This window comes from Nanorana parkeri, unplaced genomic scaffold (genome assembly GCF_000935625.1).
Source record: "Nanorana parkeri isolate BGI_ZX_2015 unplaced genomic scaffold, ASM93562v1 scaffold2356, whole genome shotgun sequence".
In the NCBI taxonomy this organism is placed as follows: domain Eukaryota; kingdom Metazoa; phylum Chordata; class Amphibia; order Anura; family Dicroglossidae; genus Nanorana; species Nanorana parkeri.
The window spans coordinates 74418-89892 of record NW_017308624.1 but is presented as its reverse complement, the minus strand read 5'-3'; the positions used below and the strand labels follow the sequence as shown (position 1 = coordinate 89892).

The following is a 15475-nucleotide window of genomic DNA, read 5'->3' as shown; positions in this document are numbered from 1 at the left end:
ATTAACTGTGGCAGCGCATGGCAAAGCTTTGTGACTCATTGCCATGCATTGTGATACCTTGTGTTGCAATTAAATATACACCTGTATCATCACAACACAAACACCAAAACAATTTTTTAGTCGATTTACAGTTTTGCATACCTTCATTTTTTTACCTTTTCGCAAAAAGGCGCAATTACAAATTTGCTAATATTTGTTATTTATTAACTCAATACAGTTTTATCTTTTAGATTGTCAGAAAATATTTTTTTTGTGCACGGATACTGATTTTGGTGTGTTTTAAACAATTGTGTATTTTTATCAGTTTAATGTTTATTTGAGAAACATTTGCGCAATTATCGCAGGGCCTACAAATTTAGTATCACCATCTTTTTATTCTACCGGGCCTGCGCTTTCAGAAAATATATGGTTTGGGGGGTCTTTTACAAACGCTAGCAACGCAGCAGTTGAAAATCAAATCAATAGGAAAAAATTGCAGAAAATTCAAAAATGGCTTGGCCAGCTGATTTGAAAAATGTACCGGAGGGTTTGGCAGCGAAAGGGTTAATTTGAGTTGCACTTCTGCTTGAAGGAATGAAGAATGTCATATGCAAGTCGCGTTAATCAATGCATATCTAATTAGTGGTCCTTTGTGGAAAATACTCAATATTATTGTTTCTTTAGAAGACTTGGTTTAATCTAATTTTAAGATAAAGACATGTTATATATCACAACAGAAATAGGTGTCTGTATTGCATGTTCAAACCTTAATACCATAAGTAAAACCAGGTGAACGGATGTTTACTCCAGGAGTATATAATGAGATTGGAAATGGTAGAGAAATTCTTAAATGACTCTTTAACTAAACCCACTAGATTTTAATAGACTAAAACTACTGTAGATTTATCTGACTAAAATCTTATGACTAAAACTAGGCTAAAACACTGGATACACGTCAACCCCAGTTCTAATTAACATATTTTACAGAAATGCCCCTGCTGGCCACCAATTACATGACATGACACCAATGCCGACATAAAAAAGCAGTTTAAAAGGCACCATCAAAAATAACAAAATAACATACCCCTAAAAAAACTAAAATATCACCCCTCAAAGCTTAAGCCCATTTCTTAAAAAAAAAAGACTAACAAAAACCCCCCAAAAACGTGACACTTAACTGGCAGAGGTAATGGCTAGAAGGAATACCACCTTGTAGGTGAAAGTAGAGAGTCTCTAATGTGTTAAAAAAAAAAGTCAGTTTCTGAAGAGCAGAACTAGATTTGCCATGGCATTTTCTTTATAGTAGACCGTATCTGTGCATTTTGAGTCCTTAAAAAGGCAAAGGTGCTGAGTCAATGCACAGACACCCGATCTTCACCAGAGCACCTTGTAAGAAGGGATGGACTTTCCTCCTGGTGGGTGTACCAGGTTGTGGCCCTCAGACAAGCCTATACAGATGAAGGCTGTATAGGCGGAGTGTATGGGCAGTAAGTGGGGAGGTGGTTGGATAGAGACCTCTATGCTCCGGTCTTAACCAGGGGGCGTGCGCTAGGTTTCTCCCTGCCATACCCTTCTCCAGGGCTACCCATAGTTTGTTCTTCACTTGAAAGTGCCAATCTAAAATCCGCTGGAGGACTGCAGCCTTGTAATATAGTTGTAAGTCCGGGAGGCCCAAACCTCCCGACTTTTTTGTTCTTTTCAGAATGGCAAATTCAAGTCTGGATCTTCTGTCGCCAGACGAAGCCTAAAAATAGGCTCCGCGGTTGACGAAAGAATAGTGGGGGCACCGCCACGGGGAGCATCTGGAAGAGGAACAGCAGTCTAGGGAGGATCAACATTTTCAGTATGTTCACTCTGCCTATCCAGGAGAAAGCATCTCTGTCCCAGGATTTGAGGTCTCCCTCCACTCGTTTGAGGGGCGGGTAATTTAGTGTGTAGAGATTGGCTGGCTGTGATGGCAATTGGATTCCTAGATATCTAATACTAGTGGGCGCCAAAACAAAAGGGAAGTTGGCTCTCAATTGGAGGGCTTGAGCGGGGGGCACTGTCACTGGGAGAATTTCAGATTTGGATGGAGTTGATTTTGAAATTAAAGAGGATGCCATAATCTTTGAATTCTTTATGTATGTTGGAAATGGTCGGTTGAGTCACGAACAGAAGGATGTCATCAGCGTAGGCCGCGAGTTTGTGCTCTGCACTCCCCACTGTGACTCCGTGTATGTTCGGGTTATCCCTGATCTTTTGTAGTAAAGGCTCCAGGGTAAGCGCGAAGAACAAGGGTGAAAGTGGACATCCCTGCCTGGTCCCGTTTCGAATCGGAAACCTTCACACAGGCTGTAGGCGAGGCATAAAGTGTGGAGATCCATAAAGTGTGGAGAAATAAAACAAAGTTGTGTGGTCTGCAATCACATCTTGTGATAAGAGAAAACTTAAAAAAATAAGGGAGTGTTCAGCCATCCGACAACATTCTTGTATGGAGAAGTTTGGTGGAAGGAAGGAGTTCCTCGGGTGGTCACTCAGGAGAGAAAGGTCCCTCTTCAGCCCGTGTGGTTATCCGCTCCTGGGGTCTAGCGGAGCGATTCAGTGTCCCGGACATCGCTCTAGGATTGCGGGTGGGTCGGGAGCCGACTCTCCGCCAGGGAGGGGGTCTCTGAGGCAAGGGGATGTCATCGTCTTCTCTGTGCCAGGCAGGGAGATCCACCGGCGGCAGCTCCACTTGGAGCATGAAGTTGGATACATCGCCTCTGTCGCGCAGCACCGCTGTCTTCCCGTTCTTTTCGGCAATCAAGCTGAAGGGATATCCCCACCGGTAAGTGACATTGGCGGATACCAGTACATCCAGCAGGGGGCGCAGGGCTCTTCTCATGGCTAGGGTGCGTCTCGAGAGGTCTGGGAACAGGGATACCTTAGCCCCATCAAAGTCCACATTAGCCCAAGAACGCAAGCGGTGCATAATGGATTCCTTCTCTGAGTACTTATATAGTTTACAGATGACATCTCTGGGCTTTTCCGGATCTTGATTAGGCGGGCGAAGGGCTCTGTGAACTCTGTCTATTTCAATGTGTGTGTAGACAGACCTATACAGAATCTGAATGAAAATACCCGTCACCGTGGGCAGGAGGTCTTGGGGCCCAGTTGCCTCCGGTAATCCCCGCAAATGTATATTAGAGCGACGGCTTCTGTTTTCAAAGTCATCTAATAACAGAGTCCTGCTTGTGAACTTTATCTTTGGAGTAGGGTGATAGTGTTCAGGGCCTCAGTGTACTGCATTTCCAGCTTCTCCACTCTCTGCCCTATGTGAGCTGCATCAGCCCTGATTTCTGACAGGGCCTGCAGGTGTAGCCCCTCCACGTGGGAGACAAACTCTTGCAGGTCTGCTTTAGTGGGCAGGGATCCGAGTACAGCCCGCAGGTCCCAGTTCGTGCCTTCCCCCTCTGAGAATCCCCCCCTATGAGTGCCCTGATCTCGGGGATCTGCCTGACTGTGAAGGGCTCCCCTCCGCAAACACGGCTGGAATCAGGGTGGGACGAGGGACACCTCGGGGGGAGCTGGCGGGGAGAGCGCTGTCCGGCGCCATATTGGATGCAGCCCTGTTGCTAGTCCTCAGGTCGCGGAGGAACACGTCCAGCGCTCCCCTTTGGGGCCAGGGGGTGTTCAGGTGCCTCGAGGAGGTCCTCCGTTTACCTGCCATCATCGGTGGTTCAGCGTGGATTGTCGGATGGGTGCGGATGCAGAGGATGAGCACGGAGCCGAGATCAAATGCGGCTGTCCTCCATTGCATCCAGGCTACGCCCCCCTGAGAGTTCCCTTTTAATTCAGGTGCTAGGTGCAATACATGTTACCACACAAACCTCACTGGCAGTCACATACCCCCATTTCTGAGAGCCTGTTAGCCAACGCCAGCCTCCTTCAAAAACCAGAATCCAGATGGCAGTGATGGTCTACAATCCACACTGTGGAGGAGAACTTGTTGTGCAGGGAACACACATGACTCCATAAATAACCTACAACAGTTGACAGTGGATAACAAAGTACAGTTTGTACTTTGTAATCCACGGTAACTCCCAAAAAGGCCATTCATTTAAGCCAGGGTCATCCTGAATATATACAATCTGTCAATCTACTAATCTAAAAAAAGATTGATGTGGATGCCACAGCAAAAGGTCATCTATCCAGCTTACTTGGTTATGCTGATCGCCAAACATGGAGGCCAAGCAGATCAAACCTCATGAATATTTTCTGATTGCCAAAGCAGACATTACTCCTTTGCCTGACAAAGATAAACAACTTAATGAGACTGCACCAGATGACCTTGCTCAAACAATCCAATGCTTGTTGCAAAAACACCTTTTATTGTTGTGGAAAAGGAAAGAGAAAAAATATTTTAGATGCTTATACAGCTCATTGTGTTGATCTGTTTAAGCAGCTCATTGTGTAAGGCCTAAGTGCATGGGCGTTGCTACTGCCAGGCACCTGGGACACATGCCCTGCATTTCTTCCTGGGTGCTCTGGGTCCCAACACTGACTGCCTGTCTTTTTCTCATTTAATTTGCCCGCTGTCGCTGCCCTGCCACTCATGTTAAACATGACTTTTGGGCAACATAGCCCACTGTGCTGCACCCTGTCCTGGGCCTGTGGACAGCTGTAAACACTACCAGCATAATTTGGATTTACTGCAAGCACCGTCCACAGCCAATGAGAGATGCAGAATTTTTTAGTGGTGAATTAGGCGGTGCAGACATGGACGAAGGGTGCAGAGTTGATCGTCAGACAAGGTGGTGCAGAGATAAACAGTGGACAAAGGGGTCCTGAGGTGAACAGTGTACGAGTGGTGCAGAGATAGACCATGGGGTGCCAAAGTAAGTGGTAAGTAAGGGGTTCACAGATGAGCAGTGAGCAAGGGGTGCCTGTGTTGACTGCTATAATGTCTGTACACTGATACCGGAAGGAACTGAATGGCAAGAAAACAATAAACCAGGAAGTAACCTGGAGTTTTCACCGCTGCGAGTATCCAAAAAACGGAGGGTTCTGGCAGAATCAGGTTATTTAGTAAGGCGGTTAGATGTGAACAGTAAATGGTTATTCAGGTTTGCTGGCACCAGGGTCCTGTGGAGAAACAAATAACTAGGATTTACTATCCTCTGCTCTACAATTCCTGGCATTGAATGCACCTGTGGAAACTTGCTTCCACCCTCTCTTTCTCCGTTTGTTCCACCCACCTTGTAGCGGATAGGTTGTTGTTCTGAGGAGATTTAGCAGCATTCACACACCTAAAGAGTGATTCACTCATTACACACTAAGGTGAAGCTGACAATACCAAGCAAGCAAGCAACATTTTGTTAATGTTTAGTTTCAGCCATTTGACTTCCCCATAAACTTTATAAATATTAGTATTCGCGCTTGTGGATGTCCCCCCTTTCTATTTATAAATAAATGACAGCTGCAGCGAAGCAAAAAACAATATGGCCATGATAGTGCTAAAACAATACACCGCGCTATCTCTCCTTATTGTGAAACAGTTGAATAAGACCCCCTAAATCTCCAAGTAGACCATAAAACAACCCCAAAACACACCTATTGGGTGTATACCACCATATATCAAATGTACACATAAAATTCAATAGTTATGGTGCAAAAAATATATTAAACAATGTGAAATAATGTGTGACTCATTAATATACTTGTAATACGTTACAAGCTGGATCCACTTTTTATTGATGTAGGTTTTTATTTTTTTTTGCGCAAAATACATTTTTTAAAGATTTTATGCTATGTGCGGCATATTTGTTTCTTTATCGGTGAGCTAAAATCCCGGCTACGATCCATTTGCATGAGAAGTGAGGAGACCGTTTTATTGATTCATAGCCATCACTTGTTGGAAGCCATCACTTGGTTGGGGAAAGTAGCGTCCTGTGATTAATGCGATTTGACCATTTGAATTTGACCATTTCATCACTGTTTGAACTGATCACGAGTCATCTTTGTCCTGTGAGGATCGGATGAAGTTTTGTAATTTATATGGACTTTAGTTATTTATATATTTATATTTTATTATTAATCATTCTTTATATATGTACACACTATTCACATTGTTTGATGATTTATGCTGATTGATTTACATATCTTCGAATATTAATGAGTCACACATTATTTCACATTGTTTAATATATTTTTTGCACCATAACTATTGTATTTTATGTGTACTTTTGATATACGGTGGTATACACACATAGGTGTGTTATGGGGTTGTTTTATGGTCTACTTGGAGATTTAGGGGGTCTTATTCAACTGTTTCACAATAAGGGGAGATAGCGCGGTGTATTGTTTTAGCACATTTGACTTCCCCATGTTCATCCCACCCAACTGTAAGTTAAAGGACTGGCTAAGTTTCCTTAGGTGCATTGCATGCTGGGACATGTAGAGTATAGGAGAATACTTCCTGTATTCTTTTTCCACAGGCGTCTGGATAGAGTTCTCAGATAGTGCTGTTAGTTAGTGCTGATGTAAGTGGCCACCATTTTAGCTGATTTTAGCAACAGAGTTGGAGACCATGGCAAAATCTTACTATGTGTGAAAAAGGTGTAGTATTTATATTGCAGATTTAATAAGTTACATTACAATATTGATTTTCAAAACAAAGGTTCAGTTGTCTTTTGAATATTGGTGCTTAAAGATCTTGTAGCATTAACATTAAATCCCAGTTGATTTAATTTATTATATTTTCAACACTGATTAACAGGTATCTGCAATGCATTTAGATTTACTACAATAAAAAAAAAAACACAAAATAATCGATTGTACAAGTATATACTCCCTTTAGGCGTGTATTTAAAGTGAAACTCTAGAAAAAATGTATTCTTGACTTGTGCTGTACTGCAAGTTATCTGTAATTATGTTTATCCTAAATCTACATTGCTGCAGAGCCAGGCAAAAATCATAGTTTTATTTATGCCAATGTAATTCCAACGCTGTGGTTATGAGAGTTATAAGAGCTGAAGCTCTCAGAGTGAAGAGTTTCTGTTACACTGCCATTCATCTCCCCATGTACATTCACAAAACAAGGCATTCTGTAAGTGGACAGGGGAAATGGAGTGGCCTGTAAATTACAGATATCCCATTTTCCATTGGCAGAATGCCTGTAAACAGAATAGAAGGCATTTTGTGAATGAACAAGGGGAGAGGAAAAGAAAAATGACAGGGTCCCTTCACTGTATGAGAGCCGCAGCTCTCATAGCTCATGTACCCACATGGCTGAAGTACAGCACTGGCTGTACTTTGTGGCATAATTCAAATTGAATTCACGCAGCAGTGATCCTGTCAGAATTTTTTTTTTCCTGGAGCACCATTATATGAAAAGGCCCTTTGATAGTAATTACAACCTTATGGATAGCTCTTCATCACGTGTGCACGAAATCCAACATCATAAGCAGGGCTTGAAAAATTTGGCAGTGTCTCACCAGTCAGTCAAAAATTTCACCAGTCAGCATGACCGGACTATAGCCTTGCAATATATGTTAAAAAATTTGGGGGACAGATAGAGGTTTCTTTTGTGACCCCACGGGGGGGGTTATTTTTTTTTACTATACAATGAAAAAAGTACCATAAATATATATAAAAAAAAAGTTTCCCTACGTTACGTTATAAAACATTTATTCTTACCCATATTTTTAGTAAAACATAAAAGTCGGGGTCACGTCGGGTAAATAGACACCAAACATGTCATGCTTTAAAACTGCGTGCGCAAAAAAGCCCATACGCGACGATTAAAATGCTTTTACTGCTCATCACTTTAGTGTTATCAGTGATTAATGGCTCTAGAATTATTGCTCTCATTGCGACATTTGCAGCGATATGTAACATGTGTCGGGAAGCTGCTCGTCGGGTTCCACTGTCTGCTCGTCACAGACGAGTGGACGAGTGGATTTTTCGAGCCCTGATCATAAGTAACATCTAATATTTTTAAACATATATTCCTCTATCAACTGATTGTGGGAAGTTTATCTTCTATATCAGCTATCACAGATCACAAAATTTAATGCTGCTTTATTGGCCTGGGCACAAAATAAGCCTCTACTGGATTATTAAAAATGCAATAACTAGAAATAAATCATACCTGTTATTAATGCCATATTTCTAAAGCCAATGAGGCTTAGCTGGGTCTCAATCACATCAGTTAATTTTGGTAGCTAGAAAAATAGAATAGTAGAAATTAAAAAAAGTTACTGTGAAAAAGGTAAACTGTTTTTCTTTTATAGCAGGGATTTAGAAAAATAAATAAATTGGTAAGACAGATGCTAATGAGTAAAGTGAAAAAAAATAGGAAGTTATAATGGAATGCAGTCTAAGATAATCACTACAGCAGTGTTTACCAAATGTTGAGTCAAGCTACCTGAAAATTTGAAAAAGGCTTTTGTAAATCAGAATCATTAAAGAAAATGCAACAAACTAATGGTGATCAATTTGATTTCAACTCTATTCAGTTTACAACAATTAGAACAAGAATATTTCTCATTACTGAAAAAATTGTTACCTTTCACTACCTAGTCAGTGAGATTAGAGAGGTTTTGGAAAAAACCCTGCGAGGCAGGATGGAGAATTCCTGCCTATTTTGCAGACACTCTGTTGACCCAAATACAAGTGAAAAAAGTCCAAAGGGAGGAGCCAGATGTGGAAAATATGCAGTTGGTTATAGTTTGCAAGGTTTTACCCACCATATCCTTCAAATATGCAGATTCAAAAGACTGATATGACAGACTGATCTTATTTGGACTCACCGTAAAATTATTTTCCATGCATTTACTGAATGATCTAGCAGAAATCTGGATTTCTAACCAATGGGTTTATACTGCCACCTGCCAGAGTAGGATGCTAGGCAAAAAAAGCAGGGTGGCGCCTGCTGGTGGCAACTCAGTTAATCACAAAGCAGTAGAAACATAGGCACAGACAGATCAACCAGATAGGTGGGTGCTGTGTTCTTCAATGAGAGGATAACAAAGAACTACCAGATTAGGGCGGGACTACTGCTTGAAGCACTTTCCTCCCAAATGCCTGGTCCTGACTGGATAACAGATCCAGGCGACAGTGGCAGGTAAAGGTTGTAAAACTGGTTCAGGTAGCCGCTCTACAGATCTGCTCCTGAATAGCCTCTGCTTTTTCTGGCCAGGTGGTAGCCAAAGATCTAGTAGAATGAGCATTGAGAAAAACTGGCGGAGACATCTTCTTGGCCCGGTAAGCTTCTTCTATAGCTTGTTTTAGCCAGCGTGCTATAGAGGATCTAGAAGCTCGCTTTCCTTTAATACAACAGTACAAACAAGTCACTGGAATTTCAAAAGGATTATGTTGCCTGCAAATAGGCCACCAAGCACCTTCTAACATCTAAAGAATGGAAAGACCTTTGTCATTAGACGGATTGTTTGAAAATGTTGTAAGAACTATATATCTTGTGATCTGTGGAAATAAGAGGGATTTTTGCCAAAAATACCGGATCTGTTTTAAGGACAACCCGATCCTCAAAAATGTAGTACATTGCTGTATTAAAAGGTTGTAAACCTATTGATTGAAGCCCCATTCCCCTTGTAGCACCTTTTGGCAACTTAGAAAGTCTGCAATACTGTTCAGGGAGCCCCTGCAGTAAGTTGCTGAGATTGAAGCTAAATTCTTTTCTGCCCACAGAAAAATTTCCTTTGCCAACATCTGTAGTGAAGGATTCCTGTGTCTCCTTGTCTGTTTATGTAAGCCACTATCGTTATATTGTCCGACAATGTAAAGATGATGGTTCTTCAGCAAGTCCTGAAACTAGAGAAGGGCATTTAGTACTGCTTTTAATTCTCTCCAATTGAATAAAGCCTTGGCATCCATTTTGTCCACTGACCCTGAGAAAAACGGTCTTCAGATGCACACCTCATCCCCAGGTGCTGGCGTCTGTTGTAAGCTTCTTGGACACAGGAAAAGACCAAAGGCGGCTTTGACAGCTGGTCCTGGAACCTCCACAACCAAAGATTTCCTGCTATCTTGATTGGAAGAAGCACTGTCTTGTCCAGGGTACTTTGCACTCCAAATCCTCAAAAGAAAAATTTGGAGTGGCTTCTGAAAAACGGAGCCCACTGGACTGCCAGGAACGTCAAGGTCATTAATGAAATGATGAACTGGACTGAAACTGCTTGGCTGTATTGCAATCGCGTCACCCCAGCGTGGATTTTTACAATCTTCTTGCCCAAAAGAGATTTTCTTCTGTCTGGTGTTCAGGACATAGCCTAAAAAGGCTATTTCCTGGGAAGGAACAAGGTTTGATTTTTACTTGTTTACCAGCCATCCTAGGTTTTGTGGCCAAGATATTGTGGCCAAGATAGAGTCAAGTTCAAGTCCTTCGTTAACCTGTCTGGTAAATGGGCGGGCACTAACAGGTTGTCCAAATAAGGTACGATGCTGACCCCCTGATGCCTCAGAGGCGCTAAAGCTTCTCCTAATACCGTGGAGATTATCCTTTGAGCAGATGAGATGGCCGACAGGAAGGGCTCTGAATTGAAAATGCCAGATACCCGCACTCATTCTGATGGCTAGCCAAAGGTAACTCTGGGAGGAAGACCTAACTGAAACATGCAAGTAAGAATCTCTCTAATCTATCGTTGCCAAAAGGGCTCCTGACTGAAGAATGTTTCTTACCGAAAAGATGGAATCCATCTTGAATTTCTTGTACCGAATTGACATATTTAGGCGTTTCAGGATAAGCCGGAATTTTCCAGAGGGTTTCTGTACTACAAACATGTGCGAGTAACATCCTCTGCCTTGTTCCTCTTTTGGTACAAAAATAATTACGTTCTGGTCTACCAGATTTCCCAACAAACCGCAGATCCGTTTATCGGATCTTTTGGTAGATCTGTTAAAAAGAACCTGAAGGGAGGAGGATTGCCAAACTCCAGGTAATAATCCTGAGAATAGGGCTGTTGGGAGGAAATATTTTTCCATTGTGGGAGGAATTTCTCCAGTCCTCCCACTGGAGAAAAAAATGTCACTGATGTTTGGCTTTTTGAGAAGGGGGGGGGGGGTTAAACCTCCTTTCCCCTTAACTTTTTAGCCAGATCAATGCTTCTTAGGTCCTTCCTTCTTGTTTTCTCACAACTTGAACCTTTGGTCACAAAAAAACCCTCCTGTTATATATCCTCTTCCTTTTCTCTGGTGTTGTGGAAATTTCATTTGGACTATTGTGGACGTTTTATTAGGATGTGTTTTTAGCAGATTGTATATGTGAATATTGTCATCATGTCTCTCAGTGTCATGGACGTGGAGACGCGGCCACTGTGCGTAGGGATCTCCGCTGGCGAATGGTCCATGTGCTATGTGTGTCTGATTAACACGTTGGAAATATAGCATTTTCCCTGCAGATAAACTCACATTTATGGGAATAGTAGTATAGTTCTAATAGGCATTGTTCACTGAACCTTGCTGAATCGAATTTGCGCCAGTGGTTACGGCGGGAGTATATGCATGAGTCTGATGAGAGCAGCGTTCACAGTTAACACGCTGCTTCCTTTGTGTAGTAACTGGTGTGCACAGGGGGTGTCGCATGAACTAGCAACGGGGGACTGTGCACTTTTTTCTGCACATTCACAAACATATACTCCCCTTTCTATTGTCTATTCAAATGTATACATGTGTCTCATTGGCTGACTGTTATGTAAAAGGTATTGAGGAATTGATTGGCTGTTGTGGCCATCTTTTTCTGTTGTTATCCCTGTTTGCCCTATAAATAAACGGAGCTCCCTGCACCAGGCAGGACTTTCTACTGAACATCTAATGAGAACAGCTTGTGTGTTTCACTTGGTACCGCTGAGCGCGCTCCATCATATTATACAAAAGAGCTGAGAGCTGTGCTTTTTAGCGCAGCAGATTTCTGTACGCATGAGCGTATATTGATATCCAGGACATATTGGCGAGCCAGCATTATTAAGGAGCCGACAGAATTCCCTTCACAGCGTACCAAGAGGAGGGAAAGGCGGATTGGGGTTCAGTGCAACAAAAAGGCTGGACGTTTGGTAAGACAAACTTTATTTCAACTTTTTAAATTTGTTGTTGTTCTGAAACCAGAATCTGTTTTCTCTGTCCGCTGTGTCAGTAAACTCTGCTCAGCAAAAGAACCTTCTTTTGCTTCTCCTCTTTTTGTATAATTTTGGGGTTTTTGTGATAATATTTGGTACTTGGGATAGGGGTATTGATTGGGGAGAAAGCCTATACTGCTGTCCTCTATAGCAGTGTTCCCCAACCCCCGGATCAAATGGTACCGGGCCGCACAGTCTCAGTGCGGTCCAGTCATGCAATATATGGCAGTGCACGGTCCCGGGGTTCGACCCCCGGGGCCCCGCACTGCCGACGGGCTTCACAGTGAGGGGGCGGGTCCTGTGACTCACCTCCCCTCCCGGCCGTGTCTATAGTAACAGGCGGCAGGAGGGGAGGTGAGTCACAGGAGACGTGTGTGTGTCACACGCCCCGCCCCCTGCAGTGAGTGCACACATCGACACATGGCTGCTGCTCCTGGAAGGGTGAGTCTGAGCGGGGGAAGGGGTGTTTTTTCATCATGTCATTAGACGTGGATTATAATGGGGAGTATTACACTGTAATGTTCCCTATTATAATCTATTTCTCTGCTGTGTACTGCTATTTTATGTAATTAGAAAAGTGGATTATAATGGGGAGTATTACAATGTAATATTCCCTATTATAATCTATTTCTCTGTTATGTACTGCTATTTTATGTAATTAGAAAAGTGGATTATAATGGGGAGTATTACACTGTAATGTTCCCTATTATAATCTATTTCTCTGTTATGTACTGCTATTTTATGTAATTAGAAAAGTGGATTATAATGGGGAATATTACACTGTACAATATTACAATTACACAACGCTTTCATTTTTTGGTGTAACTGTATTTTATTTTGAAGGCATTTTTAAATACAATTAAATTAAAATTATTAAATCAAAACAATCTAAAATATAAACAATCAACGTCCCCCCCTCAGCGGGCCACAGTAAAATTATCAAACGTTGACCGGTCCGCGGCGATAAAAAGGTTGGGGAGCACTGCTCTATAGGACCCCAGTCAATACAACTTAGAGGGTTTGTGTAAGTTAGATGTGTAGTCCGTATTTTGTTAGATAGTCGGGTTCTTGTGTGAAGCGAATTTCTCTTGTTAATAGAATTCCGGTCCATGTAAGTTTTTGCGGTTTAGTGTATAGTGTATACTAGGGATGCTCCGATACCACTTTAAGACCGAGTATGAGTACCGATACTTTTTCTTAAAGGGACAGGTCAAATTTTTTCTAAAGCAATACAAAATCATGATTTTAGGTCAGTTTCTTATGATGAAGAACATGAAATTAACATGAAATTAATACTTAGCAATGGCATGATAACTAAGGCTTGTATCCCCCTAGTGGGGAAAATAGATGAGCACATGTCCAGACCAGAACACTGTATAGTGTGGCACAGCTATATCCAATTCTGCATACCTGGCTTTATATTATAAGATCTTTATAATATAAAGCCAGGTATGCAGAATTGGATATAGCTGTGCCACACTATACAGTGTTCTGGTCTGGAGTCTGGACATGTGCTCATCTACAGCCTTAGTTAGCAATATCTGCATAGTTATTTATTTAATGTCTTTTTTTTAAATATTATATGCAGTTAAACAGCATTTGTGTGCCCAGCCCCCATGCGGTGCTGCAGTACTAATAGAAAACTATTTTGTTTCTGCCTGGAGATCTGAACCATTTAAATTACCCTTTATCTCATAATTACTTGTCAACCAGATCCGTAACCAAAATGAACGATATACTGTATACCAAAAAGATAAACCAGATAAAAAGCGTGACATACAATTATAAATCGAAGGTATGCAGATCTGTTTGTATAATGTGCTCATTCATATATGCTTTCGCCTGACCTCCGAGAGCCCAGATATTCATTGGACAAAGTAGCCGCTTGCTGTACAGTCCGTGGTCGCTTATCTCGCACCCAATCCAGTACTATCGGAGGGGTGTGGTCAAATAATTGTTCTAAGAGTTCTAGCTGGGTGATGTCCTCTATGGTATGAGCGTGGCTTCCCTGGAACCAGCCCTTAAAGGAGAACTATGAGATGAGTGATTTCCCCTCACCTCATAGTTCTAGCTGACCTGTGACAATGAGACTGTCACAGGTCGGCTCAGTATATCGGGAGGTGAGCGAACACATACCAGGTTCGCTCACCTCTCGATCCTGTCACGGCTCTCTGCCGTGACAGGGGGAGGGGCTGGATTCCCCTCTCCCCGCTCCGATCTGCCAGCGCTGACTGGCGGAATGGACGGGGAGGGGGCGGGTACAGATGGCTCTGCCTCTAGATAGGCAGAGCCAGCTGTCACTCACGCAGCTGGGCGGATCCCGTCATCTATGTCGGGATCTGCTGCGGCGTCTCAGTATACCGCGAGCTGTAGCTCGCGGTATACTGAGCTTAGGGTAACGGGAGGACGCTAGTTTGTGTCCTCCCGTTACCCTAAGGAGAACTATGGGGAAAAACACTGACCCCATAGTTCTCCTTTAAGGTTCGGCTGCAGACGATGTGCCCACTCCACGTATGTTATGTTGGTTTGTTTCCGGGATTCTTTTACCCAGTCATAATCCTTAGCGTCCTCGATGGCCCAATACGCATCCACCGCTTTGCCAGTTAAATTACTCGTCAGTAAGGCGACCCAATCTTGGGACAGTACTTTATGTATCTGGCATAGTCTCTCAAAGTCCTGTAGGAATGCTTAAATTTCCTCCTCTCCTTTGCCGTTGTTGCCGCTCTAGTTCTCTCTCTTGTCGCTCATCCTGCAGCTGGATGTCTCTAATGGCATTCTGTATGGCGGTCTCTGATGGGTTGGCACCATATAATGACAACAGCTCTCAAACTTGTTGCTGAAACAAGTCTTCAACGGACCCGGGTCCATCATCACCATCCCTTTGATCCATCTCGGCTAGCTCACTGATCAGGGTGGCCTTGTTCTTTGTCCCAGCGGTCCCTCCTCTGCTCTCAAGTAGGTCTTTCAGCCGGTCTCTCCTGCAGGCTGCACAGCTGGTCAGGAATCTGCTTTATTGAATGCACACAACACACTTTTATACACCCCGCCCAAACCAACACCTTCCTATTGGTCAATTGTAAAGTGCCTTCTAGCCCTCACTTAGGTCCTCTTGGCCATGCAAATGAGGACTTGAAACAGGGTCCGCAGGGATTGGTCCAATAGCTTGAATGGGAGGGCTGATGTGTGGCCATGCAAATGAAGACTTGAAACGGGGTCAGCAGGGATTGGTCCAATAGCTTAAATGGGAGGGCTGATATGTATAATGACACAGAGACGTCCCAGGAGATAAAGTATTCCAAGGATCATGACAAAAAGATTTTATAAAAACATACATAGTTCTTAAAGAAACCAGTCAGAAAATTCACCTTGAATAAACCAGCAATTGCAGGTGTTCAAATGGA

General features: G+C 42.8%; 1 protein-coding gene across 1 annotated transcript in view; it reads right to left on the bottom strand.

Moving 5' to 3' along the window:
- The window catches only part of COG2 (component of oligomeric golgi complex 2), a gene marked incomplete at its 5' end in the record, with an annotated part of 124154 nt that overhangs the window by 37703 nt on the left and 70976 nt on the right, over positions 1-15475 (bottom strand). The window contains one exon of the mRNA XM_018573383.1: positions 8093-8165. Within this exon, the coding sequence (XP_018428885.1) occupies positions 8093-8165 (73 nt within the window). The remainder of the gene's footprint in view (positions 1-8092; positions 8166-15475) is intronic.